At 32.9% G+C, this 27,077-nt stretch overlaps 1 protein-coding gene across 1 annotated transcript; it reads right to left on the minus strand.

Annotated features, from left to right (window-relative positions):
* Nucleotides 1–4,173: 4,173 nt before the first annotated feature.
* LOC128243614 (uncharacterized) lies at nt 4,174–15,130 on the minus strand. The gene is made up of 3 exons (XM_052961490.1): nt 14,437–15,130; nt 7,223–7,402; nt 4,174–4,310 (listed from the first exon to the last, which is right to left on the minus strand). The coding sequence occupies exons 1-3, from the start codon at nt 14,741–14,743 to the stop codon at nt 4,192–4,194; spliced, it is 606 nt and encodes a 201-aa protein (XP_052817450.1). The 5' UTR covers nt 14,744–15,130; the 3' UTR covers nt 4,174–4,191.
* Nucleotides 15,131–27,077: the final 11,947 nt, after the last annotated feature.

Consider the following 27,077-nt stretch of genomic DNA (forward strand, 5'->3'; position numbering starts at 1 on the left):
CTGTGTCTTTTATTGTTTTTGTCAAAATAACTATTCAAACATTGACGAGTATGTGGGTCACACCAACTAGCGGTCGGGAAGTCGGGGCTTATCATGTAAGGTTAGTCTACTCGGGCCGTATCTGGCACTGCATTCGTTTAACAACAAAGCCTTAAATCTATCATATGACATGTCAAATATATCTTAAATATTGCGCTTAAATGTGCATTTTATATGCCAGTTTATTGAATTTGGTATTTTCCGTTTAATAACTTAATAAACGTTTGTTCAATTATCAGCAAATTTGGTCAGAGTGTGTATTGGCTCAATATCTTGGTCGGGTTTGATAGAAATGTCACCTTAGTCACTCTGAGGGTATGATCCTTGAATAAACCTATAGTAACAGTGCCCGCCGTCTATTGTTTGCTCCCTTAACGTACAACCACTTATAACAAAACTTGATGTCTTAAAAGGAAAATAGTTGGTACGTGCTTCTTAGTATGTTTATAAAGTAAAGATATAAAAACATGCATGAAATGCATCTTAATTTTGGACTGCTTGATAAAACAATTAACGCAACCAACAAAACAATTCAAAATTGGCTAAATCATGCTTTAAGAAAAACTCTTAAACTGAGTTCATTTACCAGAAATCAGTAAATCGGTAATAAAAATAGTTTTGGCTTTAAATATGGGATAATTAGATCATTTGGCCATTGAGATTTAAAGATTATAGTTTTATTATTTATCGAACAAATGTTGATGCCTAAATAAGAAAGATAACGGAAGTTTCATTTACCCAATGTCTTGCGCGTTAAAAGTTCGGACCAGTATATGTATGGTATTTTTATACGAAAACAGGTGTTGATCCACAAATGGAAGGAACATCATCAATCGCTGCGATGTTACGAACACAAATACGAGTACATCTATGTGATGTTTATTATAAGGGCATATTGGGGGATGTATGTAATGTGCTGTAGTGTGTTTATGTGACATTTAGAAATTACGTAGGCATACGTTATATGACCGTTTGCTTAAAGGGAAACGTTTTTGTTCCTCATCTTTGTTTTTATTTATTTTATTAAGTCCCGAGCTAAAATCGTTTTTCCTACTTTTAAGAATTTATGTATTAAGCAGATTTCATTTGTATTATTAAAATTGTAATTATATTGATACAGTTTGTTTTATTCATTTGATTGAGAGGGGTAAAATATATAAAGGATTATTTTTTTTTTCACTCTGGTTCAAAATAAAAACATACAAATGTAAAATAAACATAAATTGTGAGTGATACACCCTTAACTACTTACTAACTAATGCATTTATGGAAAATATTAATTACTATTAACAATAATATAATGGTGTATTTAATAGCTTAAAACGCAAACATATTAAATGATTGGCGAATGCTAAAAGATAAACTGCGATTTTCTATGGTAAGATAGAAATACCGTGTTTTCTGCACATTATTTTTAAAATTAAACCCGATATCCTTCATAAGAACCATTGTTTTCGACATTTGTTCATCCTTTGGGTATATTAAAACAATTGTATTAACTGTGTTAAATCTTAATTGGGAGTTATAGTGCATCTTTAAGTGATACTCTCATTCAAAATCAATACATACACACGTATAACAAACACACATTTTGAGTGATAAACCTTTAACTTCTTACTACAAAATGCAATTATAGAAAATATTACTGAAAACAAGAATATTAAATGATTGGTGGGTGCTAAAAGATTTAGTGCGATCTGATATCGTCTCATAAGGTCGAAAAACCGTGTTGTCTGCACCTTTCCTTCAAATAAGTCTCGGTATCCTTCAAAATAACCATTGTTTTCGACATTTATTTACCCTTTTTGGTATATTCAGTCAAATGTATCATTTGTTGTAAATCTTATTTGGGAGCTAGAGAACAGCTTTAATATATTTCACCGGTTGAGCACGGAAATCAATATATTTTTAGTGTTTACGAGGTGAATTATTTTGCAACCTTACAACTTTCTTTAATACTTCATTCTTCATATTTTCTCTAAAAACTGTGGTATGCTTTAAAAAACTAAAAAGAAATCATGCCTTATTCCACAAAAGCTATCGTACTTAAAGTCGACCATTAGCTTTAGTGATGCCTTTTCACCTACATGAACATATAAGGGGTTAACTTCAATTCCCTCGGATGGAGAGGTACCATATCCAATAATTACTTCAGATATTATATGCCTAAAGAGGATATAATATGATCTTTTATTGTAGATTTTTAGAAAAGGGCGACAAATTGTATTCGAACGTAACGTCATTTCAGAAATTTTGCGATAACGTTTAATTTGAAATTGAGAGCCGGCTATTATTTCAAAACAGAGAAAACTATCAAAATATCATTTCACTGATGAAACTCTATAAATCTCTAGAAATCATAAAATAAATGTCGTTGTCTTTTGCAATTTAAATAAAACACAATATAAACAGTTATAAGCAAAGGAGCTGATATAAAAGAATCGAGTGTGTAAGCATTGTAACAATCGAAAGTTCAGAAACAAATGAGTCAAAATGATCTATCGAAATGCATCGTTATGTATCCAATGTTTGTTTTTTGAGACACCATGTCCATATTTATATGTTAAGGATTATTATGGATACAAACATGATAACCGTTCCTTATATGTAAACATTGAAACATTTTCATCAGACTTAATATTGATATAACATTTACTAAATGCACCTTGTAACTTGGTGGTAATATTGTTTCATGTTAAAAAATGCTCTGACAAAACACAAGAAATGCCCCTTGTTTTTTCTGGTTAAAAAATAAGGAAAATTTCGAATAGATGAGAATGATGGCCACGACTTGTAGGGAAACCGAACTAGCATCGATTTGCCGTCCACACAGTTTGTTTTATTTCTAGTAATAAGACAATGGATGGCCATTCATTACGTTATTCAGGGATTTATTTCCGAGATAGAGCAAAGTATGGTAATACAGAACTCATTCGGGGAAAAAACACTGGCAATAAGTTTTCAGCGGGATTTTCTGGTTAATTGGTTGTTATGAATTTCTGTTGCTTGTACGTAATTCGAAGCAAGTAGTAAGCTTAGCGAAAGAACAATTGCAGCCTTTATGGGCCCCCTGAATTAGAAACAGAAATATAAATGAATGTGTTGTCGCACCTTTCTTGTGTCACTTCTGACTGTTACAAATGATTTGTTCCGAGACATGAATGTCTGTGACTAATCCAAACTTACAAGGAATATCTTAAACAAATGTGTGTGCATATGTATTTCCACTTTATATTCCATGGCGATCTTAAACAGAAGTACAATGTATGTCACTTCATTGCCTTGGTATCAATTGTTCCTGTGCTATAGAGTTCTCGTTCCCCAATTAGAATGTGTGTATGGCTTATGAATGTTAAGTAAGTATAACATTTTCCTGTAATAAAGTTCTTGTTGGCTGAGTTAAAATGAGTGTCAGGATTGTTAAGGCAAAGGTTATGTCATGTTAAAAAACCTTTTGTGCTCTCCTTTTCATGTATTTTATTAAGGCGTTGGCTTCGTAAAATATGACCTGGTATTAGAATGTATAAGCATTAATTGTTGCATTTAATAAAATGCACTCATACAAGACAAATCAATTTTTCAAAACATCAAATTATGACTGGTACATCTAATTATGTTAACCTTAACTAGATACAGGACTTGAAATTTAAATGCTCATTATTTTATCAATACAAACACATGTTTACTCATTTAGCTAATATAAATTGAGGTTTTACGCATTCTAAACTAACGGCCTAAACGTCATGAATACAAATGAAAAAAAAAATATCACAAATTTGTTCAAATGAAGTTGTAACTAAAAAGGAACATATATTTATCTAATGCTCAAAGATCATTAAATACTGCATTCATAGCTTCGAAATTGACCTCACATTTTACAAATATCTGCGAGCAATTTCCTTGATTAAACTTAAAACTTTTTAATCTTTAGAATTGTGCTGCTTTAGTCGTTATGGTTGTTAAAAAATGAACGTTATTCAAGGGAATATATTAAAATAAAACGAGCTATGCATGTTTATTAAATAAGTAGAATAATTAAAAAAATACATTTTTGTTTGAATTCAGTCATCAATTGACATTGTTTGAATAAATGAACACATTTGAAATATATTTACAATTATATAATATGTCTTTCGGTAAAGTAAATATTTGTCAAATGAAGCTTTCGTTTTCGTCGTTGTTTGCCGCGGAGTAATCCTGTGGTTGCAACCTTGACCTTTCATCTTCGTCTGTCTGTATGTCCGTGTCCGAGACGTCTTCATCACTCCAATCTTGAATATAGTTAATGAAAAATGAAATCACATATAGGATAGAATAATTATCTTCCGAAGGAGTGCTCTACGATTTCCATGCATATCATATTTACAGCAGTTTCGAATTGGTTGGGGCTGTCGATTGACTGTAATTAAACAAGCCATACTCTAACCAACCGCTTAAGTGATTTTCAACTTGATGGATTTTTGAATAACTTAATTTCTCAATTAAACATCTAGATAACTATATTCTGGGCGAAGCACGTAATGCCTCTATGTATATCTTGTTTTGTGTCCGTATGAAACGATTGAATTATTCCCACTTAACTTTGCGTATGTATATTTTCGATATGAACGATTCATATAGTATTTCGAAGACATAACGTGTCATGTTTAAAAGAAATATAACTTATTAACTTAAAAAGGCCGGCAACAATGCAGACGTCGTATGAAGGACGTTTTTGTGAATCTGCAATTAGGATATAAACAATATTTACGAAAGAAGATTTGATTAGATTTCATATTAAACAGCATTAACGTTTTCTCGGGAATGTCTCAATACAAAATAATAAGTTTATAGGCAAAATTATCGGAACTACCCAATCAATGATGTCTATAGGCTGTGTTGTGATTGCAGCTATTAAAAAAAAGATATTTGCATTTTTGTAACCACGAATTTCAGCCACTATTTTCCATTATTTTTTTAATAATTTTCTTATCATCAAGAACTCTGAAGACATTGTTGATTATGTTGATTAATGTCGAAAACTTTTCAATTTGTTCAACTCCTTATTACCCAAAAACGTTTCACCAAGAATGTATGTTTTTCTCCCAAAAAGATCGTTCTTCCAAACGAAATAAAACCTGATATTTTGAAACGTTTGAATATTTGACTTTCCCACCCACTTTTGCACTGTGGAAAACCCTTAATGCTTTTTATAGTGGTAAATATGATAAAACAGAAAGAACTTCATTCAGTCCAGGCTTCTTTGTATTTTAATCTTTCATTTGATGTCTGTTACCCATCTGAATATTTATTTGAATTGTATTGACATTACAATGCCAACAAAGGTCTTTGGATGCAAGTAATCCCAAAAGGGCATAATTTGATATCTTTACAAGGAAGTTTATGTTATATGACACGAAATATTTCTCTGGAATAATATTTTAAGTGTGAATCAGAAACATTGGGGAAAAAGCATTTTGCATAACCTTTTCACAATTTATCGGCAGCAAATTGAAAAATAATGCAGATATTTTTTTTGGATGACTATGCACTTCAAAACCGGTTACCAATCCTATGAACTCTATGACTGCATCTTAAGAAACATCTTAAGTCGAACCAACATAAAAAATGGTCATATCTAGGCAAGGTTTAATTTTAAAGCATTGTTGCATTATGGAAGACGGCCGTGAAATGAATCTTATACCAATTATCAAAGTTATAAAATTATGCGTTTTTGGAAAAATCAAATATGTGCTCACAATTATCGCTATTCGCTTCTCAATAATTGAACCTTTTTCAAGATCCTGTACAAGCCAGGTTTTAAAATATCTATACGTAAATCAAATTGCAAGCTCTTAATTCAAATACTTCCAACCTTACAAATCATTTATTGCATCATTTGGTTTCTTTTTGAGAGAATGTACCATAGTGCGAGCCAAGGCAATACTAATTATTTTCCAACGAAAACCTTTGCAACACCTTTCAAATTAGACACATGTTGTGGCTCTCTTGATGTTATACATAACTTTTAAAAAAAATTGAATAATGATGAACAAATCATTCGTTTACCTAGCACATACAATTAACAAATGAAAATATAATGGTTAAATGATATAGGACAATAATTAAATTAAGATACTTAAAAACAAAAGACTACATTTTAACCTGTTTAGGGAAGTTTTTTTTAAATAATGCTGGATATAAATATATCTCATATAGTGTGTTCAATATTCATGTGAATTTTATCATGTGGACAACAACGTAACCGAGATATGTGAAGATTATTAATGAACTTTTGGAATTTAGACATTATTCTTTATTCTTGGGTTTCAAATTCAATAATTACTTACTTGAGATATTTATTTCATGAAACTTCTTATAAATACATGTTTTTCTTGTTATGTCAGGTTAATTGCTTGTTTATTTTGTTATTTGTTGCATTTTGTGGACAAAGCAGATTAAGAACAAAATAATCATCTGTTGTGTTCTTATCCGGTCGTAGGTTAATAAAACATTTTCAAGAGTTCTTGTTCATTCTGCCATTTATTTCCTCATTTGGAAATATAAACAAATTCGCTAGCCAGGACAGCGAGGGCTGCTATAAAAATCGAGTTTGATAACATGTTATAAACCTGCCTTTAACTGATTTGACATGAATTTCTCTTAGGCAAACATCATAAAATAATTCATATAAGCTGCAACTTATTGTTATTTACAGTTTTTGTCCATTACTTTTATTATTGACCAGATATATCGCTGCAAAGGATCGCAGACGCATCACTCTATGTATTGTTATGAAGGACAAGACATCTCAATAATCACGAATCAACTCTTCATAATGTATTTCCTATGAATATTGTTCATCTACGTCTGACGTCCTCATAAAGACCAGGGTAAGGGGAACGCATGCGTGACACAACTTAAAAAATAATCGGTAACAATAACAACATTTATAATGTTGTTTATATTCGGTGTTTTACTTGCTTGTCTTTGTGCTTATTAAAACCGGTAATTATGATTATCAAGGATGACCAACTAATTTAATTGTGTCTGCTTTGAAGTATTTTTTACTATTGTTCATTTAATCGTTTGCTCAGCTGTAATAGAGTTTTAAAATAAAAAAATAAAAAGTGTTTTTTCATTTAAAGATTGCCATTACTTTTGACAATGCATAACGCGATTCTTAATAATTGTTAATTTGTACCTGAAGAGTCAGAATCTGTGTCTTCTATATCAGAACTCTCTTCACTGGAATTTTTCTCGTCACCATCACTGGCGTCATCACACGAGGCCAGCACAAGTAAGTCTTCATCGGGAATATCTATTGCGGAAGATGAGGAGACACTGGTATATTTTCCGCCATCTTTTGTTTTTGACATCACGTCTGGAATGTAAATATACAAAAGTGATGAAAGAACATACCATAAATATATTCGAACAATTTAATTGTTCTTTACCTGTATAATGAAGAAGATTATAGGCTGGTGTATACATATACGTTATATCGCCTAAATTGATAAGTTGTTAGTGCGAAAGGTCATAAAGGGTCAACTAAATGATGCGTTAAAATGAAAAATAATGCAAACACCAATACAATAGTACAATCATGGCTACGCCATTCGAAAAATATACTTTTTTGGTGCCCACTCAGTGAAATGTATTGCGTTTTAAAACTAAAACAAAAACAAAGCCTCTATGTAAAACATTATATTATAGAAATGAAATGCTTAATATGAAAAAACGGCATTGAACATTGAACTAGTAGGTATTATGTACTTCCTAACATATTATATAATATCGCTTAATATGTTTTTTAGTGTACGCAATTTAAGTTAATCAATTTCTGTTCAAAAATGCCTGTCAACATTGTTAATTACTTGCTGATATTGAAAGTAAATGATTGGCCGGTTTAATGTTGTACAATGTTTCTTACGTATCTCTCCGAATATAGGACCAGAAAGCAGAACAATGTGAGTCGGATTTAACAGTAGCATGGAAACTCAAACAAATGTACATTGGCGTTCTTCTCTGGTAATTATGGAATCTACCTCCCTCTCGTTTTGGATATGTGATGATAATATATATTTAGACAGTATATTATCAAAACAAATACTGAAACTGATGTTTGAATTTCGATTTAATATTTAATATTGGCCAATAGGACAAAAATTACCCCAAATGCCATACATACTGATATTTATATCGTTGCAAACGTGTTGGTATATAATTAAGATAACTTTTTGCATCTAATATACATTTAACATATGAAAATAATACATTTTCATTCTCATTTATATTACTGTGATAAAAAGAATCCGACTTTCGTCCAGAAAAAAGTTATTACGATCGCCACAAAGGCTCGCTTATATCACATTTCCCGAACAAGATAAATAAAGTTGTATATTATATGACGATTCGTGACAGATCATATGAATATACCTTTGTGTTATATTTCTCTTCCGCAATCTATGTTGGAATAAATCATTGAGTGTTATTGCATCCTAGAACTGCTGGATTTATTACTGGATGCCTCTGATATGGAGCATTTCAACAAGCTGCTTGTTAATTGTTTATCAGCTATGGTCATTTAAGGAATGCATTGCGTGATTGATGACATAATCGGGTCATGAGCGCAGCACGTCTGGTTAATGCATAAGGACTCCACGCGTACTTGAACCAGTCAAACAGTTTATAGACATAAATCATGCACTGCATTATTTAAATATACACCAATTGTTCATTATTTCTTTCCAGAATTTGTTAATAAATTATTTAATTTCATAGAAGAAAACCTTACAGTAATTATCTCTGATCCATGCTTTATTTAGATCGATCCAACCGTAACCGAAAACAGTTTTATCATATTACGTCACAATAACGCGAAAAAAATATTTAAATCACATTTAAACATAAAATTGAAATACTAATTGCAACAATGCATCTTAAATATCATAAATTAACACTTTCCAACTTGTGGATTTTAGTTATCATAGCCTGGTGGCACAATGCAAACAATAACAAGATCAACGATATTCAGTTTCCCGATCAGCATTTATCGGAATATTTTGCGTTCATCAGAAAATATTCTCAATTGCCAAAAAGCAGTTCATATAAGGAATGGAAGTTGAGGTGTAAGTATTAAGCTTTAATAAATGGAAGCCACTAAAGAGGATTCTCGTTTTTTATTTGTCTATGAAGGTTGTCATATGAGTGACACTAATACAGGGGTATTCGTTCGAAAAAAATCCAAAGTTGTGAATATTTATAAAGCTTTCACTGTATCACTTGATCAGGCACAGCAAGTAAACCTGTCCTCATACTGGCAACTGTTCTAAAGACAAACTGCTATACTGTAGGGAAAATAGTGTGATTACCATATTGCTTATAACAAACAAACACAAGGGATACATATTTTAATTTAAGGCATTTTGCAATGAGTAACTTCTAAATGTGATTAAATGACATATTGATATTATTGAAAGCAAAATGCTTTTATGGATATGTGTGAGTTTTATTAAAAAATCCCTGATTTTTGTAATAGTGTGACAACAACAACTATATGAGATAATTAAACTGATTAAACAATCAAGAAACGTCATTGCGACATTTTTTCTATGTATACAATGACAATAACATGCTTACAACATGATAAAGGTAAAATTTTATTCTTTCTCATCTGATTGCAACTAAGTTACAAATACCTGACTAAAATCAAGTAGTGACGTAATTCATTAATTTTACAATTGAAAGGTGTTGATTTGCGAACAGCATTATTGCCAAAAAATGTGACAGTGTTTTAATTGCTCAAATTGGCAAAAGTACGGTCCGTTTACTTTTTTCTGCAGACAGGCAATATATACTAAATGAGAAACGAATTTTATCTTGTCGCCTAAAATTGACAAGATGTAAAGCTTAGTCTAAACGAATGCAATATTCTTTACTGAGATTGACCACAGACGAGAATAAGATATCCATGGTTGACAGGCCGCAAAGCTGATATATCTTATTACTTGACGGTGTTCCAAGCGTGAAGATTGATAACATAGGAACTGTTTTATTACATTAAGTATTGTTTTATTTTGTACTTTTAAGACGCGTCCGCTTCACTATTATTGGTCATCACATGATGTTTTAATATCACACCTAACTGTTTGTTGATAGATTTATATATATAAATTACGTACTAATTCTACACTCTTCTGGATTTACCTAATATATCTTAACTATGGAAGTCTAAGAAACAACAAACATATTAAGTAAACAGTCCAAAATATATGTCCGCCTTTCGAGTCTAAAATGTGCGTAGCAGTCTAGTATTCGCAATGTTTCTCTCTTCAAAAACATCTTTTATCATATTGAATAGAGGACTTAAAAAACGTTCGTGTAGAATGTCTACCGTTTTGTTACACTATAAGACATATTACATACGTCAAATATCATACCTGGCTAATAGGAAATAGTTACTAGTAAATCAACTTTCTTACGAACCACTTTATGTTAGGAATATATTGACAATATCCTTTTTATATCATGTGGCAGACTGAGTGTAGTTTGATGGTACACCTTTCGGTATCGACTTATTATGCAAAATCGTTCCAAAAACCCTACGTTTAACTCATGTCTCTAAAACCCTTTCCTTGATATTGCAATTACAAGTTTGTGTGTGTTTACCAGAAAAAATGATTGCATAAGCTGAGATCCCGATGGAGCATTTGAAAGATCGAATTAAATTAATTTGAAAAATAATGTTAATTAAGTAAAGTATTTAAATATATGAAGATTCGTTTTATGCAAATTATTGCTAGATGTTTAATTTGTTGCCATCCTACTCATTTGCATTTAGAGCAAGCCCTTGCCTCACCAACTAATTGCCCTTTTTAATCGAGATGTAAAGCATGTTGGAAATAAAGAATCAAGTTAATTAGCTGCGTCGTTACGCATAAACCTGAAATTACGAAAACTACTTTATCAAAAGCTGGTTAGACTTTTTCAGAATCTTATTATTTTTACAATAATTATATTCGATTAATAATAAGCATTTGAAGAAAAGGTAAGAAAGTCTATTTATGGTGTTGATTAATGTGTCTTAATCATCCAATGAATCGGTGCTACCTTTATTCAAATTCAATTAATTTGAGCTCAAAATATGAGATGATTAACCTTTAGTGCACATAGCCTTCATTAAATGTGTTATGATACCGTAAAATTCTACTAGAAACGCAATGAAATATTCAGCTATTGCCTTCATAACGCTTTTTTCCATTAGCAGCAGCTGATACGCGAGGAGATCGGTACAGATAAAGATATACACATATATATATATATATGATCAATTATCACACAGGAAAAAGGTGTTGAGCAACAAAGGGAACTTGGCGTCAATAAGCCTGGTATCGTGACGAAGGTATTATTTCCTTACGCGGCATTTGAGTGTAATATCTCATGTCAAGATGTATCTTTCGTACGCATTTAAAAGATTGACTGAAATCCACACCACGCGAATACAATGTATCTTTGTAATGTTTAGAAAAGGGAAATTGATACGCATATGGGTATGCGACTTCAGAAGTATTAACGCTTCTGACATGTTCCCTATTTCAAAAATCACAATACTGACTTATCACATTGGAGCTATATACTTCAACTAGGGCTCCAAATCCGACTGATTATGCGGGCGAGCATTGGAGACTGTAATGTGTTGCAGTGTGCATTTAATGAGATATTTAGAATGATGTGTACATACATTTTTCTTTCAAATTCCCTCAAAGCAAATGTTCCTCGTTTCTGGTATTTACTTGAGTAATTTACCATTTTAATCAGATGAAACGCTTGAAAACACTTCATTTTTTTTATAAACTCGTTTGATTGGAACATGAAACAAACACAATTTACAGCGGAAACAAACGCAGACGGAACAGGCTGTGATCGCAAATAATAAAATAGTGGCCCTCAAATTGATAATGTGCTCTTTTTAATTACATATCAATCTGTTTTCAAAAAAACATTACAATGTATTTGTGTACTACCTTTGATAACATAAAATAAATATAATTTGTACGTTGTTCGTCTCTGTTTCAGCATATGATCAGCATAAGCTATTTGTCTAAGCAGGGATTTTTTTTAAATATTTGACTAGAGGGCTTTATCTCTGTAGTTAACTATACTACTGTATAACTGTACTACAGTATAATGGCAGTAGAATATATATTAAACACACACATACACACACACACACAGGTAAAACTGATTGATATCCTGGTTATAAAACTGTGGAGATGTCAAAAGGAATGAGAAAGATGACTTTGACTTGTAGGAAACGGAACTAAGATCGATTTGCCGTCCGCAGAGTTTCTTTTATTTCAAAGTAATTTCCAGGAATAACAAAATGAACGGTCATTCATTACGGTTTTTCTTAGATTAGCTATCGAGCGGGAACAAAGCGGTGTTTCACAGAACTCAGAAATAACATCGGCAGAACATTTTAAGCGATATTTCCTGGTTAATTTGTTGTCGTTTGTTCCTGTTGATTGTGCGTAATAAAAATAAATGTGTTCACTGGTTAGAGGCTTAAGATAAGTGTTCAAACTAAGTTGAACTAAAGACACAACGTATGAGCTCAACGCGTCGTGGTTGTCTGCGGAAAATGCCAAATTACAAGTATCTTCAAAATGTATTATGTGCTATGAAGGGATTTGTTTCAGGTTGTTATATGTAACAAAAATTATTGCTGTTGTTTTTTTTATAAATCAAGGAACGACATAGTAAACTCAGCATGTTTTAATGGTCTTAATGACAAATAAGTGTACATGCATATAACGTGTATCAATAGTTACAAATGCCAATGTGGTCTTTCTAACGTATGTGGTTCGATCTGGGTAGGTTTTACTTTGCTCTTGTTTTCCTCTTTGCAGTTCCATGCCATAGAAAAAATAGCGACCAGGCTAAAGAATTATTGTTTGAATATAGGACTGAAAAAACAACAACTTGTTTATATAATTATCAAGTGGTGTTGACTTTCCCGATTTCATAATTGAAATTGTAATGGTAGCAATGGTATCCGTATTCATATATCTATAACATATTTTTATTGCAAATATCGCCAGAAAGCTGTATTTTGTGATACTTAAAATGGAAAAATTTAAATTAAATTGAAAACTGAATGAAAAGTCATAATCAATTTAATTACTCTGATATTTCCTTAAAATATACTGTTATTACTAGCCACTTGCATCATGCAGGCACACTAATAATAGAATAAATGAAAGGCTAGACTTGATACGGAAATAAAAATTGATTTAACACAATGCAAACGATGCAATGAAAATTGGTATACAGTAAAATGAAACCGATATCAGGGTATATCAGCAGGGGTTATGTATGTGTTGTGTTGATGTAGTGGGTACTGTATTTATGTTACATAAACTCAAAATCATGAATTTTAGAAAAGGAAAAAGATATTTTATTTCGTCTTTGCTCTATCAAAGCAAAATGTGGCAGGATCAGTCAGGGAGTGTGTACACTTTGTTTTTGGATAGGTTTTATATAATTATATCCAAAATGTTCTGTTTTCTGATACTGCCACTTCATTCTGCTGTACAGGAAATAAGTAATGACAAAAAATATTCTTCGTCTCTTCTTGTTTATGGGCTTACACTGTCTGCTCGAGGCCATATGACCATACTTTTGCCATAGAATAAATGTGTTGCTTCTCTTTTGCTTTTTTAAGGATAAACAAGCAGTCATTGCTGCTGGTACGGGGTAAATATAGCAAACATGTGTAAATATTGATTTGAAGCAGTTGTTGTCTAAGTAACCATGTTGCTTATCTGCTCATAAATCTGGTTGGGCTTAAATTGCTACATCCAAAGGAATTTCACCTATATACGAGTATATCTTGGACACAAGAACTACTATTTCCAATGTCCGATGAAACAAAACGAAAACACAAAAAATACAAAATTCGCATGTTTTTGTCTTTGTATTATTTTATATAAATCAAGGGACTCCACACTCATGAATAACTTGACTTGCCATTTGCTTCCTTACTCATTGAAGAATCCGAAAATACATATACGTGTTCAATGCAATCAAATTTAAAACAAAATCGATCAAAAAGTGAACAAACAATTTAAGGAAAATTTATCTAATGTAGCTAACCTTTTTACGACTGCCTACTTGGAACAATTATTAACATTATTGGAAAAATACTTTTACCTTTCAAATTCTATTTTTGACGGCGGATGTCGCAAAATCTTTTGTTTGGTTGTACTGATCAAACTTTTGTAGATTTAATATAAGGTTTTGTCTTTAATCTTTCAAACAATAGAATAACGTGTTTTCCCTCTTTTTGTTTCTGTGCTGATTTTAACACTTGTAAACATTAGAGGAATATTTAAAAAAAAACGACAACATACTTACTTCTACGCCGTTTGACTTTTTCGGGGGCTTTCATGAGCTGTCTGATTCCTTCTGGTACTTCTTTAAGCGCCACCCTATCCACCTCGACACTTCCACATTTACCAAGCTTCTCCAAGTGTCTGTACACCTGAAGTTTTGCATCGTTCAGTGTGAAATAGTAACCGTCCTTTTTGACAACCTGAAGTTTTGGAAACACCGATCCGTGTATAGAATTCTTCATAAGTTCCGAAAAGGTTTGCTCTGTTGACATTCGAATTTCCGGATCATATTGATGAGTATAAAGAATTTGTGACGGCGATAAAAACATTCTAGATCCTCCGTCATAATAAATTAAATAACGGATATAGCTTTTAATTCATATCAACAAGCTAACTTCCGAGAAGAATGTCACTTAAGCTCCTGCCATGTATTCCGTATTTGTTCTAATTAAGCTTTATTGTCATTCAATAGCAAATGTACACAAACCAAATTTTATTCTCAGATCTTTGTCCCAATATTATCCGATTATTTAGTACTAGTGCATGTTTGTTTCTTATTTTAACTCAAACACCACGAATAAGTTGAGGTATCCAAAAAGATTCTATAAAATGCTGATAGTCTGTACAGTTGCACGTTCGTTTCCAATTCCAAGCTTCATACTATGGCGACAATACAGTTTCACGTGAAAGGTAGCTAATAAAAACCTCAATATCGCTTCTTGACAATACTTCAGACTGACTAGTACTGACTTGCATAGGTTATCCAAGCAGAACCTTGCCATACTCGATTGTATTGATTTAATACGCAAATAGTGTCTCCGATCCACAATCCTCTTTGCCACAATAAAATATCTGTTTCTCGGGCTATTTGTAATAGGCGGACTCTGGAACTCTTAGGGTGTTGGTCGGTAATCGGTGAAGGAATCAATGGTGCCTGCACGAATGAATAGACAAGTGTGAGAATGTGGTGAATGAACAAGAAATTTCAAAGTAATAAATTGTGTCTTCAGTAACATGCAAGAGGCTCGTCGACTAAGGGTCGGGAACATTGAGAGATAATAATGCTTGTTTACAAATAATTTGGGGGCGGGGGCTGCAAGTGTAAACCAACGTGTTATAGTATCAATATTGTGTATATAATACAATTAATATGTTCATTTCTAAGAAGCTTATTCACAAGTACAAATGGTGAGTGCCAAAACAGCTACAATTAAGTGTGATATAAAGCAATAACAGCTAAGCGGCACAAAAATGAGGCTTTACCGATACACAACTAGGGACACAAAATTACACCTGACAACGAAGACAGAAACACGTACATAAGCATATCTTTGTTTTCACATGAGACGGGTAATGTCTAAATATCGTTGATTTGTTTTACATTTTACTGACCGTTCCAAGGCGATACCTGACAATCCTTGATAAACATACCTAGTTCTTTTATATAGAATATATGCACTGTGCTGTTTGTGGAGTTTTGTGCTGTTGTTCCATATTTCTTGATTGTGTTTTTTTTGGTTTGGTTTTCTATGCTTTTGGTGTTTACCCTATGCAATTATACGTGGTTTATATTTAAACTTTTGACTACTGAGCTTGTTTTTGTAGTTTTCAAATAAGCTAGTTTCGCAGGAGTTCTCAACTTCATGCTGTTGAAGCGACGGTGAAAAAGGCGGTAACTTTTTGTATAATCATTCTCTGGAAAACAAACTGCGCTAGAACATGTTACTGGTTTCCATGTATCGTTAGAAGATGTTACTGGGCGCCTTTTATCACTTGAACACATTTCTGTTGCTTGTCGCCTTGTTTCGTTAGAACATGTTACTAGTCGCCCATTATCGAGATAATATATCGTATTTGTCTTCTACCTAAATTTCATATTTTGTTTTGGCATCTTTCACATCAATGAACGATTTCTTTGTTGTTTAATCAATATAAGGCACACACATAAACCGAAGATAATTCCTGCAGACATTATTAATTAAATGTTCTGCATGTTTCATTTTTCCAAACTCATTATGGCGCTACCGTTTCGTTTGATATATATATATTTATCAAATGCTTACCCTTGTTTCCGTGTAATAAACCAATTGCGAATATTTTTATCTAACACATGTGTAAGTTAACAAATCAGACAATTCTATTGGCTAGACTGATCACACGTGACCTAGATATCCCTCCGCATTGTTTGTAAACAAAATGGTTTAAACGCAAACCAATACTTACCTCAATAATGAAGCTTTAGGACTTCATGGTGACAAATGGCAAACGAATCATAGTGCCGGAAAGCTTCTTGTTCAAAAACTTCTGATAACAATGTTCCGCCAAACCAGATCATGCTGACCACTAGTCACAGAAATATCCAGTCAGTCAACAAATACAGCCACATTAGTGACAAACAACATGAGGACATTTCAAACACCCCCGTCTTGACAAACACAAGCAATATGCAATCAGCAATTAATTAGCTGTCCTTTACCAAAAACAGAAATACGAATTCCGCAGCACAGGCTTCTTAGTACACATTCCACCGCTAGAACATCATGTTCGCTGGAAACATTCTTGGAGTATTTTTTCAACATCAATATTCAAGCAGTACAGAAAGGCTTCGCCGTAGTCATCTGCATGTTGTGAAACTCCATGTTCACAACAAAAACGCTGCAAATTCATCGTAGAAAGCGACAGCGAAATAACTTTTAAATCCGTGCACACAGTAAAACTTGACAGACCGATGTAGGTCACATAAACCGCGTAAATGCATGTACTCTTAGTGTGAGGTCATCAAATTGTGAACTTATTATTATTTTTATTAAAATTGTTAAAAAAAGGCGTAAGTTATTACCATTGTGTTTCTCCTTCGTGTGAGATGCAACACAGGAATGCATATTAGTCGATTAGACTGTCTACTGAAGACATAAATATATTATAATACCAAAGTATTAAATCTTGATGCATTGTAATCATTTCTTACATCTCCAAAGGGATTACGTGAAAACGTAATTGTATGATGCTTTCTGGTAGTTTTTATATACATAAATGTTTAAAACGTCAAATACGACGAACGAAAATCACGACAATGTAAAAAAATATATTATTTCTTACTGAAGATTTTATTAGGATAATGTGTTTGTTTATGTAGGAGCACTGACACATAACACCAACGAACTGTGCAGCATTAAGTACATTTTCAGTACAGAAAAAAAACGCTTTCCTGTAATGTTTTGAAATAGGAGGATAATGTCAGTACATTGTTTTGGCTGTCTACGAAAGTTATGAATATATTATTATAGCTTGATTTATACCAATCTCTTCTTATTTCTCCATGGGGCTTACGCGAACACGGAATGGTAATAGATAATCCGGTCTGCTTTTATATGTGCAAAAAGAAATCGTCTGATTTCGAGACAAATGCAATAGACAAAATCTAGAGTATATAAATAATAGAGTATGTCCGTGAGGACGACACAGTAATAAAAGATGAAGCGTGTGTTTATTTTGGAGCACAGACACTTGACACCAACGAACATGACCACGTTTTGTATATTTTCAGGATAGGTTTTTAAAGAGCTTTCTCGAAAAAGGTAGGAAAAGAAGGGCAATTTTCACGTGTAAATTGGCATCTGTTCTTACGTTTTAAGTAATAATAATATTTATTTGTGAAACATACACCTTTTTGCCCCATCATTTGTTGTAATACCAAATTTTACGGAGGACTATTGGGAGATTTGTAGAAATTTAGTTGGAAATTTTATATAAATCTCTTGCGACAATATGAATATATATTTATGTCAAAATGTTCCATACTTTCCAAAAAGCAATGTCGTGTGATTTCACATAATTTGAAATAAAAATAAAGATCAAGTTTACATCTCTTATTTATGTCATCACTTGTTTTCTTATGGAATCCGAACACAGTTTGCTCCGCCAAAATTTGCCCGGAGTCGGTCGAACTAAAAGATGGGAAAGGGTACGACACCTTCTTTCATGCCCAACGCGATTATTATCTCATGTTTAGAAATACGATCAGGTAATCGTATTTGTCATTCTTGATTATGTTTATAATGATCAGTTCGTTCATCTAGTACTTAGAGATGCCAACTACTAATATGCTCTGCCTTTTAAACAGTATAAGTTCTGTTATTAACTCTATACACATATATGTAGCTAAAGTTGTTTTTCATGACAATTATCCTGCCTAAAATGGTAAATAAATAGGCAATAACGTATACTAGGATTTTCCTTTTGATTTTGCTTGAAAGGTAACTTCTGTGTTAAATAGGTTAACAAACAATTGGTTCAGTAATGCGCTTAAATGAACACATACAGTCTGATATAAATCTTACACGTGCTTCATCATCTTCATCCAGATCTGGACCAGCCTTAAATGAATTTTGACAATCCATCGTGTAGGAGACAGTTTTAATGAAACCACATACTTCAAAATGTAAGCAGAATGGACCGGCTTTTTATTGAATAAACGTTTTCTGAAGCGCGTCCAGATCCGTTTGGCGTTTGTTAAGATAAATGATACAGGGAATACTATAGGAACACACCCAGTTGTTAAAATAAATAGACGCAAGATATACGAAGACCACAAACAGACCACGCATGCATTAGTAAATCATCAGATTACTGCTTTGAAGCTTTCAGCGAAAAACGGTTTCAGCGGAACACGAGTTCAATAGGTTTTACAATTTACGGTGTACACATCCACAAACCATTCCGAACATTTCTACATGGCCTTTGACCCCAACGAAAACGAGGATCACAAAAGACTAGGTCGATGGGTAGAAATTGATAATGATGTAGTAAAAGTTGCAAAAGACTTAGAATTAGCTTGAAACACACTTCAAAGAGCACAGGCAAGGGCTTGGTGGTTCCTTTGAAATACCAACAATATTTCTTTCAAAAAAAACGGCTTCAAAAATAGGATTTAATAAAGTAATGTAAGTGATATCTTGTAAATGTAAATTAATTAAATACGATGTTCATTTTCGTGGTGTTGAATTTAATTAAAATAAATGAGCATTGAAAGAGGCTTTCTCAGTCATCCAAAGCTTGACATAAACTTTTCTTAGTCTAAAATAAAAAAAATACAATAGTCTCTATTGATATTACCGTGGAAATATAACTCCCATTTGCGAGGCTAATGACGTTTTCCCTGACAGTGTTAGAGGTTGTACAAGCTTAAATGGTAACATAGGAACAATATAAATCAATTATAGCCCCCTTCTCGAAGAACTTGTAAGCCGTTTGGGTCTGTAATGTGTTACGGTGTGGTATCTTATACGGTATTTCATGAAGAATAAGTATCTATTCTGAAAATAAACAATAAATCCTCAAAACTGATATTGTTCAAGCATGATATCGCATATCCGTTATTGTTACCTGAAAACAAATGTTGTTTTGCAAAGCTTGGAATTAACCCATGATTTTCGTAAACAGAAAAGGTGTTAATATGTTGACATATAAATTTACATGATATGACCGGTATTATTTTCCTACGAGTGAAAATTACGATGTCAATGTGTAAAGCAATGAACAAGACTGAACGAATCTTAGACTAAATGAAGTTAAGTTTGGTTTAATGGTTTTATAACATTGTTATTCATATTTGTTTGGATACTTTTGTGTGGCATGAATCGGTAATTCTACGTGTTTTCATAAAAAAATATTCCAACATAAACGTTTAGAGACATGTTGTCGACTAGCTGGTACTGCTTTCATTTAACAAGAAAGCTTTATGATAAATGAATGTTTTAAATGCCCTTTCATGAACGGGCGTAAACATGTTTCACATAAAAACGTGCGGGCGGGCGGTTTTGCTTCCAGTATGTTTCTCGATCAATTACTTTAAATGCATTAATTTTGTCCAATCATCTTTAAATTTGGTCAAACTATGAATGGTCAAAATATCTTCCATCCAATCATTGCCCTTTTATGATAGAAATTACAATAAGTCGGTATTGTCCATTTTATATCTTTAGAGGCGTTTGTTCAATCATCAACACATTCAGTGGCCTAGTTGGCGCAGTTGTTAGTGCACTCGCTTCTCACCAAGTCGACACGGGTTTTATTTCAGGCCTTGGCGCACACGAGTTTGGTTGGTGGTCACCAAGCCAGACAAGTGAGTTTTCTATGAGTTCTCCGATTTCCCCCAGAACACAATACCACACTCTCTCAAAACACCGTGCAAAAGAGAATAATTTTATATATGTTTATGTAACTTTCTTCGAAATCGTTGTAAAATAAATAAAGTTTCAACTAAGGTTATTATTTATTATTTGGTATGACATTTGTTGTTGTGGGTTATACATGGTGCCTGGTTTTCCTAATTGAAATCATCATTGCTAAAATAATTGTCAAACAATGCAGATGTGTATATGCTTTAAAAGGAAGATATTGAAGCATGTATAAAATGCATCTAGATTTCGGATTACCGCAATGAACAAAGACAATTTCATCTTTTCATATTTGGCCATATCATGCTTAAGAAAAAGCTTTTAAAATTGTGTTGATTTATGTGTCTAAATCATCCGATTACAGTAAATCGGTACCACACATAGTAAGGGCTTAAAGTATAGGATGATGAGCTCATTTGACAATTGAAATCTTTAGATATTGATATATTCATATTACGACAAAAGGATTGTTGCTGCGTAAATACCCCGGAACTCTATCACCTTGGAATATTTGTATTCTGTAAAGTGTGGTATACGTTTGTTATCTACTATGAAATAAATATTGATGTTTAAAAAATCACTTCGCCCTATCATTTCTAACCTACACGATTCTAAGAAATTACCATCATACTAAATCTTTAAAATGCAGTGGTTAAGTGTGAACCTAAGTTCAAAAGTGTAAAGACTAACACTTTCTTGAAATGACAACGACCTGCGTAAACTCCAACAGGTATCAATATTCACAGCAGTGGCAGGAAACAGATCAGATAAGTTTCAGAAAAGAAAAAAAACAACATACATGGTCACACCCTTGACTGAAAAATAATGATCGTTTCCTTTTAAAAATGTACACGTATTAAATTTTGAAATGGTCCTAATTTGCATCATGAGTTTTTGAAGTAATGTATAGAGTGCTGATTGGTATCAAGAATAAGTTATGTTTAGTTTTATAAGACATCACACATCATATATTCATAAGTAAAGAAATACCGACATACGTTTAAAATACACGAAGGTGCCTTACCATAACAGGTGTATGTATGTATGTATTTCTTTAGACCTTGCGATCAAGGATAACCCGTGAAAGTGCAAGCACTTATTTCCAACGGGGTCCTTTGTTTTTGCTGAAGGGACAGCACGCTGAAGAGACAATGGTGGGATACAAAGCAGTCCGGGTGCGAGACCCTAGCTCTTTTTCGAAGAGACCCCTTGGTTCTTTTACGTGCTCGGTGTAAAGCACCGATACACGGGGTACAACTTTCCTGGGTTAAACCAGTACTGAGTACACCACTTTTCCAAGCACTACCCTTTAGGTAAATTGCTAAACGTACTTAGTTTCCATTCGCACCAGAAAATACGTGCCAATTTATATGTTCAACATTATTGTCTAGAATTGTTGCTAGGCGTATATTCAATATCTGGTCTAGAATAAATTTATTATATATTTCAGAAACAAAAATGTCACATATCCTATTCGCAGTCTTAAAATTTATTTATTAAATAAGATGACATCTTGATAGTTCCAGGGAGATATTAAATCTCGAAATAAAATCATAATTGTACGAATCTTTAAGATTTATTACAGCAAATGTAGAAATTATTCACTTGTTGTCTGATATCAGCATAATCTCATCTGCAGTATCCATGAAAACGCAGCAATGACTGTTTAATAAATCTGAGACGCAAGAGCTCGTTAAACGAAACTCACGCAAACATTTTCCATATCCCTCGTTAACCATTTCTGTGCAAAACTCACTTGGGAAATTCTGCTTCGTTTCTTACGTGTGGTACAAAAACGGTTTCTTCCTAAAACCGAACCCAAAGATCTCGCCAGGGATCGGCACTTGCTTTGAAAAACATTTAATTACAATGAGACAGGTCCGTTGTGTTTACACATATTTCTACTGTCTATTCAGTGTTGGTGACAAGAATACTGTCAACAATACAATGGTTTGGCCAAACATATTTTAGGGCTATCCCAGATTTTGAGAAAAGGATAAGGCCAGGGTTAGAGACATATCGCACTTGTTTTTATTTAAGCATCTATCTCAAATACCCTGTTGTTGGTAAACGCATTTAAACACTCCACTTTGATTTCATTTTGCTTGATCGAACAATATTAGATCTTTCGGTTCAAGCGAAGTCACGTTTACAAACCTAACATATGTTATTGTATTATATCTTATAGTATATGTATAAGTACTGATCACGTTGTGTATGATGGTTTTTGGATAAGCATTAATCACATGAATAATTTATAAAGGCAAAGACAAAAAAGGTCTACATTTAATAAGATAAATCAAGACTAGTCACTGTCACAATCACTAATCATAGTTCCTTTCAACATAAATAAATCGTTTTTTGTCTGTTTATATCATTTTTGCAAATAAACTTATCAGCATCATATCGAACAAGTTAAAACTTTAATCATACACATTGTTACTTTCACTCGATTTTCTATACAGTATTATGGAGATGTTTTAATAACAAGGACAGATACGTATTTATTACCTCTTAATATCTTTAAAACGAAATGAACAGTAAACCAATTTATGATAATCATAAAAGTGGCAATAGGCGGAAGGTTGTTTTAGCAACGTAATTTCTGTGTTTATCTACAAAACCGATTCTTAGATATCCATTATTCTAATGATAGCGTCGTGATTTGTCCTTAAATGATATCCTTGCAGTCATACCTTTTTGACATACGCATGTTAGTTATTAAACGTTGCCTTTGACATAAACGGTACACAATATCAATATCAACAATTTCCTCGAAATTTACATTATGCACATTCGGCTCGTGTGTACAGTACTTTTAACTTCGTTCCATATAGACAGGAGTCAATGGTAATTAAGACATCGACTCGAAAAAGGATTACTTTTGTTATATCGGGAAGGAGAGAACGTCCCCCATCATGGAGCAGAATGCTTACACTAGCAGAAAAAAGAATGGAGAACGTTATCTGAACGATAACAAATCCAATCTTGTAACATGGCCGGAGAATAGATAGCTTATTACATTGCAGCATTCATCATTTCATATTATCATATGAATGAATGAGTATATTTGACTAGTTTGCAGTAAATTCAAACTCCAATGCTGAATAGCCGTAATGTTAAACAGTGACAGGGCGTGCTCTATCCTCTCTTGAGAGTATTTTAAAAATCCCACCCGTACTTCGTCTGTGAGCGTAAAACAACATATAACTATTCTCTAATTTACTTCTCACTTCAATATTATGTATACACTGTTTATCAGGCGAGTTAGCATACAATCTGCTACACAGAAAACACAAGGCTTATTTTAACCATTTGAGGCAGATTGCATGTAATGTCAAACAATTTTAGTCCAATATCTGTGTATAAATGAAAACAGACCTGATACTGCCCTAGAGGAGGGTATTTAGAAGGTATGTGTAAAGTAATTGATGAATGAACCGATCATCTTAATCAGTATTGAGAATGACATAAATGATTGTGTAAATATGTCTTTTATCACCATTCTAACAAAATAAAACTAATCACGTTGTTCTTCCCTCTTTTTGGTACAGATACTGGGGTTAGGTACGCCGAATCCATTAGATAGAGTCAACTTGATTTGGATTCCACAAAAAAACAGGCTCACATAAATGATAGATGTACAAAGGATGTTCATTCTTATTTAAAAACTATCAAAAGAAATCACAAGACATTGTTGATTGGAGTGTCTGGGACATTTCGACACATTGAGATATTGTTATTGTCGCAGGGATTTTACGTAGCAGTTCTAAATAATTTACAAATCTCAGATTAAATATTGTTTGCAAAATTTACTCAAGTCTTTACAAGAACAAACGTGTTGCAAAAGATGTACTACAATTTAAATTATATTTTCCTCCCACTTTGTGTAACGAAAGGCCCTTAAACCATAAAAGCAATGTGTTATTTTCAATACAAAAATGCGACATGCTGCCATGATCTTAAGGGCCATCTGCCTCTGTTACAGCACCTGGACTCCTGCATAAACACTAGCATTTTCTTCTTATTGGTGTTTTTTTTTTCAACAAAAATAAATTTTATATATTGTCGATATTGCTCGTCGTATTTGTCTAGAAATAGATCGTATTATACACAACTATGATAAAAGACCAGAATATGTGTTACAATTACGTTTCATGTAAGCCTTTTGGAGGACAGGACATTGATCGGCATGAAGTTTTATAATAATATAAACGCATAATTCATGCTCTCATAATATATTCAAATCTTTCGTAGACAGCATATACAATGTCACACAGTAACACATTACAGGCTGACATGACCAAAACATACCGAGAACGTCCACATTATTCATATTTACATCTCTTTAATGTATCTGTGACTGCATATTGACATGTCATCCGTGTTGCTTCAGTTGCCTCTCATTCCTAGATGTTCTTTTTTCATCCTGCCTATGACAAAAAATAATACAATATATTTGATTACAACTAGGTGAGGCTGGTGACATGAAATCATTCTTTACACATTTAAGATTCATTTCACATCAATCAGGCTTTTCTCCAACAACTACTTTTAAGGGGTTGTTTGCGTTTTAGCTGCTTTCATGTAAATGGTTAAAGAACAGTTCACGTTTAAAACTGCCATACAAGAAAACATGTGTTTCTGTAACCAATGAACCACATAACAAGTTGAAATATATTTTATCGACACAAGTCACACCACAGGCAGCGCCATCACATTTCCAATTAATATAATGACTTCTGATTGTAATCAAGCTACGTCATATTACATATGATACATAGTTATGTGTGTAACAATGGTAGTGATAATGGAATATATATCTTGTTTTAACCAGGATTTGCTGAAATAGTTATTGTGTGATAAACTGGCTAAACTAAGTATCTACTGTATTACTCAATCTTTCTATGAATGTCACAATTTGCCTCGCACTTTAATGCTTGAAAGACCCATACGACCAAAAGATATGTCAGGAATAGGGACCTTTAAATTATATTCACTGATCCAATTGGATCGGTTACGCCAGTAAAACTGCTTACATTACCGGGGGAAATATCAATATCGCTCCTCGAGTAGACCGTCCTGACAGTCTATGGATGTCTGTTGTGATGGATTTTAGTTCCATAGGATTTGAATGTATCTTTAAAGAGAAAATGTGAAACAATTTCGTTTGCATTTATTATTCATTATTTGACATTCCGACTGCCTTCACGAAACATTAGATAATAACTAGCTGAGAATATCTAAACTCTGCTACGTTCGTTGCCATTTCAATTTCGGCATCTTTTAGTTGATGAGTTAATATAATGTAAAAGAACAGCCATCGAAATTAAATGTAATTAATTATACGACAATATACAGAGTACATAATGTTTATTATTATAAACACGCAAGCTCAAAAGACTAAAACAATTGTCTATCCACTTTAGTTCGAGGATACAATCAACGAAATGTAAAAGAAGCACTGCTCAAATATAAAATCATCACTTATGTCTTCATAATTTAGCCATAGAAGTCTAACGAGGCTAGTTGCTAATGTGAGCTAATGGAATAATTACCCACTTGCATTTCTTATAAGCGTGGTTAACGCATGTGTTCCACCATGAATATAATTTGATGTTAAAACTTTTTGCCCGAACTTTTGTTTTCATAAACGAATATAAGCCATGATCGCTATGTATATCTCTAAAATGTTAACTCGAAACGCTGAATTATGTTCACATCAGTACCAACACATAATAAGATAGTAACGACTTCCAACTTTTTTACCTCAATATTGTTAATCAACTAAACTAAACTTAATTGTACTAAAAGGAATGTCACCATAAAAATATGAGTATTCATCATGTGGTTCCGGTTCGGATAGACCAATCTTCCATGCGTTTATTAATGCATCTGTGTAAGATTGAAATTGTTCAGTGGTGTATTAACGATCACTTATTTATGTGCAATGATGTCGTCAAATAGGCCCTCTAATCGAGCTCTGTTGAAATGCCTTATTTTGCATTCTATAAACTATACAGTAAACTAAACAAAAAGGCACGTTGATGCACGTGACATATCTGGCATGGTTGTGCTAGATTGAATTTTCCAGCACGCAATATTTCACCGGCAATGCTTATCTGTTGTGCAAAAATGTAGTTTTTTTTACTTATTGATACTCATTGATGAGGCTAATTAATGTATAAATCTCGAATAACAAATGTTGTTCTTCTGATGTGGGGATGCCACCAAGCTCAGCAGCGTTAATTTTCGAAATAAAGTCGAAAGTTGACTTGTTGGTAAAACAAATTTTCCTAAATAATGATCGGTACTTATCCTTTCTCAACTTAAACAAACTATTACACATAACAGGCTATGGTAATTGCTAATCAGACGTTTGCAAATACCTTCAACATAACAGTACATAACTGTTACCCATTGAGATATATGGTAAATGCAACACTGCCACGATTACTCACACCGGCTTGAGTGTTTTATATTA

Source organism: Mya arenaria, chromosome 2, assembly GCF_026914265.1.
Source record: "Mya arenaria isolate MELC-2E11 chromosome 2, ASM2691426v1".
Taxonomy (NCBI): domain Eukaryota; kingdom Metazoa; phylum Mollusca; class Bivalvia; order Myida; family Myidae; genus Mya; species Mya arenaria.

Excerpts from the sequence above, each read along its gene's own strand:
- LOC128243614 (XM_052961490.1), bottom strand. The coding sequence starts at position 14,743 with ATGTTTTTATCGCCGTCACAAATTCTTTATACTCATCAATATGATCCG. Across the intron at positions 7,403-14,436 it reads AAAAGTCAAACGGCGTAGAA|ACGTGATGTCAAAAACAAAA; the intron begins GTAAGTATGTTG and ends TTTACATTCCAG. Across the intron at positions 4,311-7,222 it reads CACAGATTCTGACTCTTCAG|ATTGGAGTGATGAAGACGTC; the intron begins GTACAAATTAAC and ends ACTATATTCAAG.